Consider the following 16,490-nt stretch of genomic DNA (forward strand, 5'->3'; position numbering starts at 1 on the left):
GTCCCATTGTCCTGCTGCCTATCCCCTGGATACCATTCCCGGGCAGTGAGAGAAAGAGGCCAGGTTCTGTGTGTGTCTTTGTTTGAACTCCTCAAGGCATGGAGTGCTGGGAGCAAATTGCACTGGGTGGATCTGAATGATGCTAAGGAGACCCTCAAATCAGTTTGTGCCACATGCAGCTCGTCCCTGCCTGATAATGAGCTGACCCAGTACAAGTCACTCATATTGTGTTGTTTTGCTGAGTGGTCTCATTAAAGACAGTTCAGACGGCAGACTAAAGTATTGTTTAGTGGGCATAAGTGAAGTGGATCTGGCCCTTTATTTTAGAGATGGGATCACCTATGTGTAATGCTGCCACCACCTCTGGTTGTAACACAGCAGAACACTAAGTGCCACACTGCCCAGCGCTTTGGGATAGAAAGTAGAGACAAGTCCTGGATCCAGTGAAGCACATGGATGAATTTTGGGAAGGCAAAGTGGCCATGATGCTTGTTTAACATCCCTGCTCTTGCAAAAATTGACATGGGATCTTTAGTAACTACCAGTGATCGGGAAAACCTTTAGCATCCCTAGCAGCCCCCTACTTCCATGCTCAGAATGGACTGAGAAGGCAGAACACTCCTAGTGAACTACCAGCATCACTACTTGCAGTACCCAATGTCCCTGGCAGGTCTCCCATCCAAGTATAGGCCATACTTAGTTGATAGGATCACAGCACCAGCTGCTCTGGCTGCAGGCAAATGGTAACTTGTCACTTCCTACTTGAGCCCTGATCTTTGGTTTTGAGCTCTCAGCTGAGAAAACAATGTGATGATGCAAAAAGGCTTATAGCTTCAGGTGGGAAATGCTGCGTTCATGCAAAAGCCCCACCAGTCTGATGTTATGTAGCTGTCTACCTGAGTTGTGGCCACGTGCCAGGTAGTTAGTTAGACCTCTGATTGACAGCAGCTCAGTCCACACATCTTGAGAGTGCAAAACTGCCCCCAGGTCACTGGATACTCCCAAATGGTGAATGCAGAAGGGCAGGCCAGCATTTAAACTTCTATTTCCGAATAATATTTTCTGTGGCATTCCCAGAGTCGTCATCTGCTTTTTAAGGGAAACAAAGGAGGCTAAAAAAACTTGAGAAGGAAAAAGTACCTGAGAAGGAGAGAAATCCAGACACTGTTCTTTTAAATGGATCTAAGGATGAAAAAGAACCTTGGAGTAGCCTGGACCAGTTTTAGCCATGCAACCAGAAGACAGAGAAGACTTGCTATGACACACCTAATCCATCTGCTTGGCTGACTCAGGATTGTCGCCTCCAGTATATTTAATAGCACATAGTCCACAGTCTAGTTGCAAATGCCCCATGTGAGGGTGATTCGCCACTTGGTTGGGAGGCTGAGAGATGTTACCATTAGGAACTCTTCCCTGATATTTAGCCTAAATGGTCCTTGTCTCAAATGCTTCCCTTTACTTCTAGTTCTGTCCCCTTGCACCGCCTCCAGAAATTCTCTTGCCTCCTCAGGAAGCGCTGATAGACTTTCTAGATATTTGTAGGTCGTTCTTGTGTCTGCACTCAGGAGTCAGATGTAATGGATTAGGTTCTGGACAGGACAGTGATTCTCTCCTCCGCCACTCACATTGTGGGTTTGAGCAAATCTCCTAACATCTCTTTGATGCAATGTCATCTGTGTCAAGGCATGTTGCGAGGGTTAATTAATGATTGCAAAGCACTGAATACAGGCTAAATAGTGATGCATGCCTTAAGCTTTCCTCGTGTGACAGTTCTTCCAGACTTTAAATCATTTTAGCTGCTCTCCTCTGATCTCCTTTCAGTTTGTCCCTCTTCTATGTCAACCTCCAGGTTCTACACCCATCATCACCAAACTTGAATAAGCATTTCCTTGCAAAGGGAAGGTGTCCAAGCTGGCTGGGGATCAGGAGCTGAGATGCCATGTCTTAAGATTGTAAGCACCACAGGTCCTGTGTCTTCTGGCTTCCCAGCCCTCTTTGTGTTGCTGCACGGTCATTAACCAGGAAAGGAGATCATCAAATTGCCAATGCCACTTTGAGGATGCAGAGCCACTGGCAGCAGCCCTACTCTGCTGCATTGTACCTTTGGAGGACAGTGTTACAGGGCTCAGAACAAAGCATGTTTATTACATCTCAGGCACATGGCATTTGAAAAAAGGGGAATGTGGAAGAAATAGATTATTAGCATATTTATAAGGAGAAATCGAACAGGCGGGAAGCTGCTGTAGCTGGTGTTAATGTAGGATTCTGCTCATTCATAGAATCATAGAAGATTAGGGTTGGAAAAGACCTCAGGAGGTCATCTGCTCAAAGCAGGACCAACCCCAAGTAAATCATCCCAGCCGGGGCTTTGTCAAGCTGGGCCTTAAAAACCTCTCAGGATGGAGATTCCACCACTTCCCTAGGTAACCCATTCCAGTGCTTCACCAGCCTCCTAGTGAAATAGATTTTCCTAATATCCAACCTAGACCTCCCCACTGCAACTTGAGACCATTGCACCTTGTTCTGTCATCTGCCATCACTGAGAACAGCCGAGCTCCATCCTCTTTGGAACCCCCCTTCAGGTAGTTGAAGGCTGCTATCAAATCCCCCCTTACTCCTCTCTTCTGCAGACTAAATAAGCCCAGTTCCCTCAGCCTCTCCTCGTAAGTCATGTGCCCCAGCCACCTAATCATTTTTGTTTCCCTCCCCTGGACTCTCTCCAATTTGTCCACATCTTTTCTGTAGTGGGGGCCCCAAAACTGGACGCAATACTCCAGATTTGGCCTCACCAGTGCCGAATAGAGGGGAATAATCACTTCCCTCAATCTGCTGGCAATGCTCCTACTAATGCAGCCCAATATTCCATTAACCTTCTTGGCAACAAGGACACACTGGTGACTCATATCCAGCTTCTTGTCCACTGTAATCCCCAGGTCTTTTTCTGCAGAACTGCCACTTAGCCAGTGAGTCCCCAGCCTGTAGCAGTGCATGGGATTCTTCCATCCTAAGTGCAGGACTCTGCATTTGTCCTTGTTGAATTGGCAGTGTCTTGGTCCGTAATTAGCGGTCACTGATGAGTGTCTGCTTCTGGAAATGCTGGTGGCAATAGCCTTGTTCTGCCCAGCAGCCAGACTCACTCTGAAGGCTCATGACGCGTATGCACATTCAGCAGCAACCTGCAGAATTTCATTGTGTTGGTATTTATCCCTGGGGTTCCCAGCCTTTGGCACATGCATCACAACTAGAACTTCAGACTCTTTTGGTAGCACTTTAGGCTTCTCTGCCCAGATCCACAACAAAGGTGTTTAGGCTCCTAACTTCCATTGATTTCAGTGTAAGTCAGGAGCCTATATACCTTTCTGGGTCTGGACCCTCATCTCTGCCTTAATGCTTTTGTTGGATCTCGGTGCCTGCCACTACCACATCCCAATCAGTTCATGATCTGCCCAGAATGGTGTTTGCACTGCTCCTCACCCCAGGTTCATCTGCAAGTGCCCAAGCTCCATTGCACCAGTGAATGGGAGGTGGCAGGCAATGAGTGGTGCAGCCTGGAAAAGTTGCCCGACATGGCTGGGAACTGTTGGTTTCTTTTTCTATAATAGTTTGAAGGACATTGAGCTCACAACTGCCTGAATATGGAGAAGTTCTGCTGAGTAGGAGAGGGCTGAACCAACGGAAGATGCCTCCAGCAGCTTTTGGACCATGGATGGCTGTCAGCCAGGAAAGAACAGTAAAGGGAGAGTGCCGGGCATGGATGTAAAAGATCACAGAGGTCTTGAAACCCATGAGATATGGGAAGGAGAATATGTGGAGAGCTTCCCTTTAGTGCTCCCGGGTCGTTAGCAAGGGCTGCAGGTAGCCAGTGGAATTGCTTCCCTGCATCAGAAGCCTCAAAAATCTTCCTCTTGTGAAATCTCCAGCTTGATCTCTCAGCTAAGCATCACCTGAGTTTCAGGGGCTGGATTCTGCCCTCGGTTGCACCAATTTACTCCCAGTGTAAATAGCACCAAAGAACCTGACCGCCACAGAAGTGGTGGGATGGCATGGAAAATGGCTGTGTGGCTATCTATCCCGCTCTTCAGAGTCCCCTCCCTCCGTGCCCTGATTCCCTCAATGCTGAACTCTGACCTTTACGTTAGCCCGACCCCATGAACCCTTAACAGGCTGGCATTCTGCATGCTGCCCACTAAACAAATGTGGAAGACAAATTCATGCTCGTGGTCTCCAAAGAGCTGAGTCGTCTCCTCTTCGTATGCTGTGAAATTCATCCCAATGCATCCCTTTAGTTCAGGAAGGGTGCCCTAACCCGCTCCCATGGCAGCCATCAGCACTCTGCCATCGCGCCCGCCTGGCACAGCGGCAGCAGGGAAGAAGATGCCAACAGGACTGATAAAGTGATGAATGAATGGGATGAACAGGAGCAGCCCAGGCCCACAGCTGCTCCCCAGGCCAGTAAAACCCACCATTCTTGTGATGGCGCTGGATCCAATTCCCTCACAAGCAACTCTGGGTGAGGACTATTGTGTGTCCCAGCCACACCCTACAGTACATGGGGGTGCATGCAAATCAGTGCCTCCTAGAGAGTCCGGAGCTGGTGTGGCCCCTTCCTGTGCTATGTGCTCACACTCTCACTCTGTGTATGCTGCGCCATGTTGCTGTGTGCAGATGAATGGCCCTTCCTCCCATCCCTTCCCCTTCTTGTGCTCCTGCACCAGAGTCAAACATGGTTGAGGCATAGACTAGAGTGGGTGTGTTGATCTGAGGTGGAGCTGGTGGGCTGGGCTGGGCTGTTTCTTTGAAAGCAGCTAATCTGTGAATGCTGCGAGTGTCTGGTGGCCATAGGGCTGGGCACTGCAGGGAGAAGCTCGGAGGGCTCCAGGGCTGCATCCATCAGGATGCCCAGAACATAAGAAATGGCTTATGGATATAGGACATTTCTCACCTCCTTCTACAGACAGATAACCAGATAACATGGTAACAGTGGGGTATTTTATATGGATTTTATAGAAAAAGCCTATTTTCAAACTTTTGCTTGTGTCACTTTGAATTGCAACTGGAAACTTTAGCTCTTATGAGGCAAAGCCTTGTCCTGGGTCAGAGATCTCTCACAGGTCACCAACGGGGCTGATGAATGTCTGGGAATTTGGTTCACAGAGTCCAGGCTGGGTTAGTTCAAGCCAGAAGTGCTATGTATTTTTGAAGGCAGAGAGACCTCTGGTCTCCCAGCTGCTGGCTGAGCTCAATGGTTCTCATATTGTGCGTGGTCCAGCACACAGAGGGCCATATTCTTGCCTGCTGCCATTCCTTGGAAGTCCGTGGAGTTAAACCAAGGATAAATTTGACCTACTCGTTAGTTGCATTTGTGTATTGAGTTTAACCTGAGAGGAAAGAAGATGCGGGTCCAGTCCCTGCCAATGCAATGACAATTTCAAATGATTCTCTTTGTGGGAGGTGGGTGTGGATTCAGCGATAGGGAGAGGTGCCAGATGGGCTGCCCTGGGGACTCTGGTCCAGTGGTTCTCAACCTTTCCAGACTTGGGTACCCCTTTCAAGAGTCACAATTGTCTTGGGTACCCACAAGTTTCACCTCACTTAAAAACTTACAAAATCAGACATAAAAGTACAAAAGTGTCACAGCACACTAGTACTGAAAAATGGCTGACTTTCTCATTTTTACTGTATAATTATCAAATAAATCAATTGGAATATAAATATTGTACTTCCATTTCAATGTATAGTATAGCGAGCAGTATAAACAAACCATTGTCTAGGAATTTTAGTTTGCACTGACTTTGCTAGAGCTTTTTATGTAGCCCGTTATAAAACTAGGCAAATATCGAGATGAGTTGATGTACCCCCAGAAGAGCTCTTAGTACCCCCGGTTGAGAACTGTCCTTTTGTTGGTCCCACAACAAGCACACTGGGATAGCAATGGGGCATGGTCTGCCGTGCTGCCCCACCTGCCTCTGGGCTGGAGGAAGGTGTTTGGGCTCTCTGGCCCATTCAGTCCGACTCCTTGGCCTCCGTGAAGCTGCCAGTGGGGAGGCCCATCGATGCTCGCTGTGCTGTGCTTTTTGTCCCAGGGATCCCTTCTGCAGCTAGTAACTGAGTTTTGCACTGCACTAGAGAGCTGCTGATTGTTGCCAAATGGTTCCCTTTTCCAAAGCAGTGCGTTCAATATCCAGTGCTTCTGAGAGCCTGGAAATGAGAACTCCTGAAGAGTTTGACCTGAGAAAATGCCATTAGCTTCCTTGCAATTTGGAGCTGACTGTGCCTGACGAGAGGAGGCCAGCTGTGGTTTCCCTTTAATCTGATTTCTGTTTTAAATTGCCCACTTCCACTCCACATCCCGCGATCATCTCTAGCGTTTAATACACCACAGCTCAATGGGAAGGTGAAGAGCTTCCAACTGCCTTGCCTATAGCCAGCTCTGCTGGGCACAAGAAGCTGTACAAATGAGTAGTTAGAGCAGAGGATTGGGAGCTGAGATTCCTAGGTTCTTGTCCCAGGCTCTGCCACTGACTTTCTCAGTGACCTTGGACAAGACATTTATAGATTTTGATGTTCCCAGCGCTTATCTCAAGGCTCTAAGGTCTTTACAGAAAAGCAAAGCCAACCCAGTATTAAAGTCTGCAACATGTCTATATGTTTATTCACCTGCCCCAAGCATGAACTCGCTCTGCTCGTGCCTCAGTTTCCCCACCTGATCAGTGGGAATGCATTAACCTCTCTGCCTGGGGGCTTGGGAAGGGCTCTGAATGGTTGTCCAGTGCCTGGAGCTCTTTGGACGGCAGCACCATTATTGTGCCAAGTCCCAGTGAGGCGCTGGGTGGGAGGGAGACGGGCCTGGGACATTGCAGGAGAGGAGGCTGCAGCCCAGGCGAGAGCTCTCCTGGAGCACCCACGATCCGGCGGCAGGTGCAACGTTCCCTCTCTCTCCTTCCCCTCAGGAGTATGAGAGTTCCTCCAAGATGGAGCAGTTTGTGACCCGCTTCCTGCTACGGGAGACCAGGACCCAGCTGCAGACCCTGCAGGCCTCGCTGGAGTGCGCCTCGGACACAATTGAAGAGCAGGCCGGGTTGGAGAGGTAATGCCGGGGCGGCTGGCATGGGGCAGCCTGTATCGGCACCGATGGGAGGTTGGGAGCATGGCCCATGGTGTGCTATGTATTTGGGACCCATACTTTTGTGCTTGGTTCCCAACGTGGCTTGGGCTAATGGCCTCCCGAGAGAGCCCATCTTGCAGCAGGGTGTTAATGCTACAAAACACAACTCCCAGTGACTGCATATTAACACAGCTGACCCGCAGAGTTAGGGGGGAACCGTCATTCCCACGTGATGCTGCATGTTCTGCTCCTCGTTGGCTTTGTTCCTGAGCCCCGTGACCCACTTTGCCCCCTTAGTTACCAGCAAACAGGCCCATTACTAGAGAGCTGAGGAAACACCGCTCCAGCGAGGGCTAAAGGCTGGAGGCACTTGGACACGCTCTTACTGTGCTCGCTGGATTGGACCCCTGTTCTTCTGACATGCTCCTTTGGGTCTTACTCTGAGGCTATGTCTACACTGCATGTCACTGGCAGTGGCGTGTAGTGTATGTGTAGCTACACACTGCAGTGAAGGGCAGGCTGAGTCCACACTGCACTGCACGGCTGCATGTGGTCGGGAAAGACTCTGGCCAGGGGAGGCAGTGGGGAAAGATTCCAGCAGCAAGGAGCTTCTTTCCCCATTGCCTTTTCCCTGCTGTCGGAGCCTTTCCCCACTGCCAGAGCCTTTTCCCACCCCAAGGAGCGGCCAGAGCCTTTCCCCACTGCCAGAGCCTTTTCCCACCCCAAGGAGCGGCCAGAGCCTTTCCCCACTGCTGGAGCCTTTTCCCACCCCAAGGAGTGGCCAGAGCCTTTCCCCACCGCTAGAGCCTTTGCCCAGGACAGGGAGCTGCCAGAGCCTTTCCCCACTGCCAGAGCCTTCCATTGTGCCTGGGAAGGGCTCTGACAAGGGGAAGCAGCAGGATGCTACGTTGATAAAACGGCAGTGTCGATGGGAGAGCCACTGCTTGGGCATGCAGAAAGCCATGTAAAGTACATAGCCAAAGGCTCTGGCATGTCTGTGCTCTACTCACCTAAGCAGTGTCTCACCATCTGCACTGCTATTTATTCCTGGGTTACGGGGGCGGGCAGTGTCTGCCCTCTACACTGGGAGGAGTGTGCAGTGTCGCTGTACCCTGAGAATTGTGCAGACCACTGAAAAAAACAAAACCAGGCACTGCCTGCCCCAACTGCTTCAGTTCAACTGGTGCCCAGCACAGGTACTGCGCTGCCCCGCCCGCCCGCTGTGGGCCCGCCAGTCCCTGGTCGGAGTGCGGCTCAGACCACCTGCTCCAGCCCAGCACTGGCTGACTTGAATGGGAGTTTGTTTGAAGAAGCACCTAGTGAGATGTGAGTGGGGCTTGAGTGCTCAGTCAGCACGGCTCCGGATCAGGTCTGAGACGCTCCTGGGTGACTGAACTGTTTTTCTGTTGTCGTTTGAGCATTCATGTGCAGACCCAGGAGTGGGTGCGACTGTGCCAATCCGCCATGTCTGAGCGTTCGGGCAGCACATTTGCCTGTGTAGAACGTGAGCTCTTTCTGCTCGGCCAGAAAGTCTTGGTTTCTTCCTTCTGGTGTCATCTAACATTCAGGATCAGGGCCTCCAATAGATCTCTAGTAGTGAAAACATGATTGTCTCGCTGATTTCCCTGCCTCTGTGTGGTGCCTGCACACCCAATTCCCGTGGTGAAGCCGGGGTTGGCAGACACAGGGAAGGATGTAGCCGGCGGGCTGCATTGAGTAAATCCTTTTTGTTTTTAGGAAAGACTTGAAGAAATCTGAAGTCTTCATTGGCCCAAGATCTGGCAGGAGATGTGGGCGCAGAGCTCAGAAGACTGTCTGCTTGTCTCCAACGGATCCCTATTCCGGGATGCTTACTACAGGTATTGGCAGGGCCAGGCGGATGAGGGAGAAGCTGTTGCCACTGTGTCGCCTGTCTCTTGGGACCTTGCTGACTTTGGAGGGTAGCGGTGTGGGTTGCAATGAAACATAGCAGGGTGTGAACACCGGCACTGAGTCTGCTTTCCTGATGGGATGTGAGTTATAATGCCTGAGTTCAAGGAAGCCTCGTGTGTCTTTCTGTGATTTGGCAAAGGTTGATGGATGGGGAAATATCTGAACCAACGTTCTGGAGGAAGTCAGCTCAGGCTATTGTTCTGTACGCAGTCCCGCTGCCAGGAAGGACACCAGTGCTGATGTTCCAGGGACCATCCTATCTGTACTTAGCTGGAGCTTCTCAGTCTCCTTCGGAGTAAGGATCAGAGTTTGGGTCTGGTTTAGATCCAAATGTTCAGAAGTTTATCCATATGATTCTAAGCCCTGCCCGCCCCACCCAATCCATACCACCCCACAGCCTTCCTGCTCCCCTCCCTTCCCGTCCCCACCCATCCAGCAGTCTCTGAAGATAGCAACAGAGGGTCCTGTGGCACCTTTAAGACTAACAGAAGTATTGGGAGCATAAGCTTTCGTGGGTAAGAACCTCACTTCTTCAGATGACTTGCAGGACCCTCTGTTGCTTTTTACAGATTCAGACTAACACAGCTACCCCTCTGATCTCTGGAGATAGTTCAGATCAGCACCTGCACCTCTGGATTCTTAGCTGAACCCCAGCTGGTACTTTGGCATTAACATCAGGGGATCAGGATTGGCTCATTGTAGTCGCATAAATCACAGGAAATCCAGAGGGCTCCCATCCTGCTAGCCATGAAATTCAGACATCGCAGACATTGCCTGCAGTCTCAAGGAAGGGTATAGTATTTAGACAGAAAGAGAGTAAAATATTGTCTGCCTTCTAGAGCCAATAAATGCCAAATAAATCTGTCCCCTAAATGCTAAAAGGCAGCAAGAAAGGTTCACCGCTTTCTCAGTCTGTTGTGCCTTCTGCCAGAGGACCTAGTCAATATAAAGAGCTGGGGCAGACAGCCCAGGTGTGGGTGAACTGAACCTGGCTAACAATGGCAACTCCCTGTCAATATTCCATCTAGGGCTTTGTGTCGAAGCTGACAGCCAGTGGGTGGCTCAGATTAACAGGCTACAGCAGCTCATTGACAAACTGGAATGCAAGGTGAGTGGGCAGAGGGGAGACTTGTTCCGCATATGGTAATACAGCACAACCCCACCCTGCAGCCCCGCTCCGAGTGTGGGCCTGGACCCCTGCATCTCAGCCAGTGCAGCATCACCTCTCACTCGCCTCACGCCTGACCTGCAGCACTCCCTGCTGTTCTGGTTCTGGCCCCCCTGTCAGCTCTGCTAATGGACCCACTCCTGACCTGAGCACCCCTTGTTCTTTCAGGTCTGGGACAGCTCAGTCCTGACCCCACCGGCCCCCCTCCTGCTTCCCACTCGACCTTCCCTGCAGAGCTCTGCTGAGGTGACACCCCCCTTGTTCTTCAAGTCCCCAGCCTCTCTGGAGCAGATCGCTGCTCTGTCAAGTCCCAAGTTGGTTTGGCCAGTGGGTTAATATCTAGTGGGGACTCTCTTGAAGGCCCCATGGAGGGGCACCCCTGCTCCAGAGGAGTCACCTGGCTGATCATGCAACTGCCCTCCTGCAGCTCGGGTCCTTCCACCCTCTCCAGACGCTGCTGCTGGCCTGCCTGCCTGCCTCCTCCATCAGTCCAGCTGGCTCTCAGCGGGTCAGGTGGGACTCAGGCAAACCCTGTGCACAGCACACTCTTTGACAGGCTGCCCTGGGCTGCTGCCCCAGCTGCCCGGAGCCAAGGCTGGCCCTGACCCCACCCTTGTTTCCCCTTGTAATCGAATTCTCGTATTAGTAATGGTTTTGCTTTTCTACAAATGCAGAGCCCAAGGCTGGAGCCTCTAAAAGAAGAAGTTGTTTGCAAAGGGAGAAACGCTGTAAGTTCTAGGCCAGCTGCTTTCCATTGATTGCTAGCACAGAGACAAAGAGATTCTCTCTCTGTCTCACACTCACATCCACATACGTGCGGGTGCAGATGGATACAGGCCTCCTGTCCCTGCACTGACACACGGATGTGCACACTAGCCTGAGCGCAGACAGACGTGCACATTCCTGGTTGAACTCACCAGGGAGAGCCCCCAGCTTTGTTCTGACGCTGGAGTCATTGTTCCATGTTCTTGCACCCCAGATCGGCAGGAAAGGGAACCAGAATGGTGGGCTGACTAGGGCATAAGTTCCATCCGCTAAATGGTTCCTCTGAGGAGAGCATGTTTCCATCCGTGGGTCTGCATGTGAAGAAAGGGCACTAATTCACCACGCCCCTAGCCTTGCAGAGACAGTAGTTGTCCTGCTCCCTGTGGGCAGGGTACGCGTTACACCTCCTCTCTCCCAGGGTGGCCTGTTGCAGTTGCAACCAGTTCATTACTGTTCAGTTAACAGAGGAGATGGCACCTCTTGGACATGCTCAGCACACACCACTTATAGAATCATAGAATATCAGGGATGGAAGGGACCTCAGGAGGTCATCTAGTCCAACCCACTGCTCAAAGGGGGACCAATCCCCAGGCAGATTTTTGCCCCAGATCCCTAAGTGGCTCCCTCAAGGATTGAACTGACAACCCTGGGTTTAGCAGGCCAATGCTCAAACCACTGAGCTATCCCTCCCCTCGAGAGACCTTGGCCTAATAAGCCACCATGCTGTGTGCTGGGCAGGGGAAAGCAGAGGGGGCGGTGAGTCTGTAGGACAAAGGGCAGCGCCAGCGAGCTCCTGGAGCAAGAGTACTGACCCTCCCAACGAGTCGGCCCCTTTGCCTCTAGCAAGGCCCTGCAGGTTTGGCCTGGAGTCCTAACTGTGCCCTCTCTCCCTGCAGCACATCCTGGTGGCTCAGAGACAGCTGTCGGTGACAGAGAGCGGCTTAGAGGGATTCCACCAGGCACTCCAATCCTACACAGAGGTCACAGCTGGTCAGAGGTGCTGCTTACAGTAAGTCTCCTGAGCAGCTGTGGAGTCAGACATTTGGCTGGAGGAAATATGGGTGTCCGTAATGTCGCTGATCACAATGCTTCACACCTTACCCCTGAAATTACAAGTGTTCAGGAATCGCACAACACATGAAGGAAGTGCTCTAAATAATGGCGGTTCGCACCTGTACAGCACTGCAGAGACGCCCTCAGACGTTAACTCATCCAGCCTCGCAACACTGCTGAGAAGTAGGGAAATGCTACAACACTAGATACCTGTGTCAGATAGGGAAGTATTATTGTTGTTGCTGTGAATTGTTATTATTCCTCTTACAGACTGGAAATGGAGAAGCTAAGTAACTTGACCAAAATCTTACCCCACAAGTCAGTGGCAGAGCTGAAAAAGACCCAGGCGTCTTGATACTCAGTCCCCTCCTCCCAATATTGTAATTCTCTTTTTCCCTTAAAAGAAGAAATTGGGTACATTCTTCCCTTTTGCCAAGCAAGGAAGGAGGTGCCCCCAGGGCCGGCTCTAGGCACCAGCAAAACAAGCTGGTGCTTGGGGCGGCACATTTTTAGGGGAGGCATTTGGCGCGGGCCATGCTGCCCCTAAAAATGTGCCCCGACCGCCCTAACTCACCTCCGCTGCTGCCACTCGCGCGCCACTGCTCGCCCTCCCTCCCAGGTTTGAGAGCCTGGGAGGGAGGGGGAGACTCCGAGTGGCCGCGGCGCACGCGCTGCTTCTCCCTCTCCCTCCCTTCCTCCTAGGTTTGAGAGCCTAGGGGGAGGAGGCAGGGTGGGGATTTGGGGAAGAGGCGGAGTTGAGGCGGGGGTGGGGTAAGAAAAAAACGGGGGGGGACGGCCAAAATTGTTTTTGCTTGGGGCAGCAAAAATCCTAGAGCCGGCCCTGGGTGCCCCCCACAGCTGCTCCCATTGGGGAATTGAGGCCAGATTTTCAAAGAGGTTTAGGTACCTAAAGATGCTGATCAGCACCGGTGGGATTAACAAAACATCGAAGGAAGTGAGGTATTGCATTCCCATTGAAGTCAATAGAAGTTAGGCACCTAAATACCTTTGCAGACCTGGGCCTAGGCATCGAAACTACTTAAGCACTTTTGAAAATCCCATTTAGGCACCTCAATAACTTTGAAAATCTGGCCCTTAGTGCCAGAGCTGAAAGAAGTGTCTTTTATGGTCTTTTATCACCAGTATGTAGGTGATGAATTCATTGACCACTTCACAGAGGTATGACTGGAGAGCTATGGGGATGATGGGTAGCGTGGCCTGGTGGTCACAGCAGGGAGCTGAGATTCGGGAGACGCTAATTTGATCCTCTGCTGGCACTGACTTGCTGCATAGGCAAGTTAGTTAGCCTGGTTGCCTCTCAGTGTCCTTGTCTGTAAAATAATCACAGTAATCACTCTCTCACAGGGGAGTCTGATCGCTAGTATTTGCAAATATCTTTGAGAGCCTCAGAATGGAGTGTTGTTATACTGGCATAACATTTTGGCTGAGGGTTTGTCTACATGGCAGTCAGAGCAGGGGCTTCGTAATGAGGGGGCCAGGGAGCCGTGGCCCTCCCATTTTAAAAGTGGGGGCATAGAGGAGCAGATTGGGGTGGGGCCTCGGGGGAAGAGGTGGCATGGGGGCTGGGACTCACTTCAGGCACTTGTAGCCCCCCCACTTTCAGGGCATTCTGCCGCTCCTGAGTCAGAGATGTGACTGTACCTGTGCTAGCTTTAGTCTAGCTAGCGCGACTCAGAACAGCGAAGAAGTGATAGCCAGATCCTAGCATGGGCTAGCAATGTGAGTACATCCCCCCGGGCTCTGTGCACGCTCGTGCAGCCTGTGCCAGGGTCCACGGCGCTGTCTTCACTGCTATTTTTAGCTAGGGTTACCATATTTTGAGTGTCCAAAAGGAGGACACTCCACGGGGTCCCGGCCCCTGCCCCTGCCCCAACTCCGCCCCCTCCCCTGCTTCCCGCGAACATTTGATTCGCGGGAAGCCTGAAGCAGGTAAGGGGGGGGGTGGGGGGAGGAGGAGGCGCGGCCCAGTCTGGCCCCCCCGGCGTCTCCAGCCTGGGTCGGCTCGGGCCCTGGGGTGCCGGCCCCGGGCCAGCCCCCGTCCGAGCACCCCCGGCCCGCCCAGCACTGCCGGTCCCCGGCCCAGCCCCCGGCTCAGCGCCCCCGGCCCGGCCCCCGGCTCGGCACCGCCGGCCCCCGGCCCAGCACCGCAGGCCCCGCATGTTCCGATTTTCCCGGACATGTCCGGCTTTTTGGGATTTCCCCCCAGATGGGGATTTGGAGCCCAAAAAGCCGGACATATCCGGGAAAATCCGGATGTATGGTAACCCTATTTTTAGCTGCACTCGCTAGATTAAAGCTGGCACAAGGATGCCCACACGAGCTGCAGTTACACCTCGGATTGCATTGTAAACGTACTCTTAGCATGTGTCCCTCTAGTGGGTGCTCCCAGCAACTGTAACAGCCTACTACTTACTTCTAGCTAAGGAGGCCTGTGGTTTTGGTGCTGAAAGTCCTGGCTTTGATCGTCGCTGTACCGTGATATGTTGTAATGGCGTAGCATGAGATGAGAGCTAAAGGGAGGAAAGGTGAGGTGGGGTACATCAATCACATTGCAGTACTGTGTCCACCATTCCCCTTTGGTGTTAAAGGGACAGTGGTGCTGGTGAAAAGTGTCTGGCTGAGAGCCCCTGAGACTGAAGGCCTCTGTCTAAACTAAAGGTCTGTCCCTCACCCCAGCAGTCCAAAAGGGCTGAATTCTAAAAACAAGGCAGAAATAACCCAGAGCTGGGAGCGGTGTCGGATTCTGCCCCAGGCTCCCCGGGCTGTCTGTGGCAAGTCTCAAAATGTGGCTTAGCTGAAAGATGTCGGTTTTCCTGCAGGAAGATTCGAAATGTTTCCAAATTTCAGTTGGAAATAGAAAATTTTCATTTTGTGTCAATTTAAAATGTCACTTTGGATTCTCGATTTAAACAAAACATATGGGATTTGCTGTGGAGGAACGTTGTAATTTCATTTCCCTATGAAAAAGATTGGTTTCAATGAAACCGTGTTTTTCTGCAGGAAGGCTGGCTGCGTGAAAAATGGTGAGCCGCTCGATTTAGATTAGCCTAGAAGTAAAGTTTCTCTGATGCCTTTCACCAAGTGCCTTCTGAGGGCCCAGTGAGTGAGTAACTCTGCGAACACAGGAGCTGTGATGCGTTCCAGCACATCTCGGAGTTAATTGCACTCGCTTGGATTCTGCTTTTTGGTTTGTTCTTTTGATTGCAGTAATTGTTACCTTTGCTCTGCAGGGTGCGAGTTAGAGGGATTGGGTCTATGTTCCTCTCTTAGTCCAAAGAATTACATTACAGTTGAATGGGAAATTCTCCTTTAGGCATTTCACAGTCTGTATGGGCTCTCTCTTCCCTCCCTCCCCCATAGTGTGAACATGTCAGGCACTTACCGCTCTGGAAGCTGGTGTAGGTTAGAGGTATGAGCGTGGGGCCTGGGGTCTCATCTTGGCTCTGCTACTCTCTTACGGTGTGACCTTGAACACCTCCCTCCAGCTTTCTGCCTCACTTTCTTCCTCTGTAAAATGGGACCAATAACTGTGAGCCTGAATGAGTTAATGTGTCCATATAGTGCTTTGAACATGTAAAATGCTCTACATATCCTAAGTGTTGTTAATCCTTCCATTCCAGTTCCCTGCACCAATGTGTTCAGCTCATGACGCAAAACATTTTTGGGAAAAAAAAGTTTGTAAAGAATTGAAACGTCCCTTTTTGACATTTTCCAAACGAAAAATTCCCGGTTTCCCGTTCAAAACAACTTTTTCTTTCAACATTTAAGCTAATTACAGTAAAAAAAAACATTTTTTAAACAAAAAGGTCAAAAGTGAAACAAAACCTTTTGAAATCATTAAAACATTTCCATGAACCCAAACTGACTTTTTCTTCCCTGATTTTTCATTTGTGACAATTTTCAAGATTTTGACTTTTTGTCCAAGTGTCTTGAAAATGTCTGTAGGATGGAAACCCGGTTCCTGCCCTGCTCTAGTTGTGATGCCCCAGCATGCTGGGCTGGCACTACTCAATGGAAGGCTGAAAGGTGCTGGTTCTTTGCACATCTGTGCGCATCAGTCTATTGCTTGCAAAGGACTCCACATGGCTTGGGTGGAAAGGGCTCTGAACGTAGCGGCAACACTATCCACGCCAATCGCCTTTAATGGGGCTGCAGCAAAGTTGTGTATTTATTTATATGCTACTGCTGCTCTTTAAGATGCTCACAAGAATATTATTTTTCTATACAAGACAAAAAACCCATCAGTGAGTCACTGCAGATAAATCACCAAGGCTCAGGAGCCAGGCTGGCTGCCCAGCATGGCCTCATTTATCCCAGAAGCTGCCGTACTGAGCGCATTCATTATTGTCCCTGCAGCGTGTCTTCCCGCAAGCTGACGAGCGAGGCCTGCTTCATTCTCTATGAGTTCTGGCAGGACGTGACTTCGTGGAGAAGGTTTGAGGCTAA

At 51.0% G+C, this 16,490-nt stretch overlaps 1 protein-coding gene across 4 annotated transcripts in view; it reads left to right on the plus strand.

Moving 5' to 3' along the window:
• Positions 1–16,490, plus strand: part of NECAB3 (N-terminal EF-hand calcium binding protein 3) — a 128,504-nt gene that overhangs the window by 107,300 nt on the left and 4,714 nt on the right. For 3 of the 4 annotated variants that reach the window (XM_034787392.1, XM_034787391.1, XM_034787394.1), the window contains 6 exons: positions 6,951–7,087; positions 8,843–8,964; positions 10,066–10,145; positions 10,880–10,933; positions 11,867–11,979; positions 16,401–16,478. In XM_034787392.1, the coding sequence (XP_034643283.1) occupies positions 6,951–7,087; positions 8,843–8,964; positions 10,066–10,145; positions 10,880–10,933; positions 11,867–11,979; positions 16,401–16,478 (584 nt within the window). The remainder of the gene's footprint in view (positions 1–6,950; positions 7,088–8,842; positions 8,965–10,065; positions 10,146–10,879; positions 10,934–11,866; positions 11,980–16,400; positions 16,479–16,490) is intronic. The other variant, XM_034787393.1, reaches the window with a different exon arrangement.

Source organism: Trachemys scripta, chromosome 12 (genome assembly GCF_013100865.1).
Source record: "Trachemys scripta elegans isolate TJP31775 chromosome 12, CAS_Tse_1.0, whole genome shotgun sequence".
In the NCBI taxonomy this organism is placed as follows: domain Eukaryota; kingdom Metazoa; phylum Chordata; order Testudines; family Emydidae; genus Trachemys; species Trachemys scripta.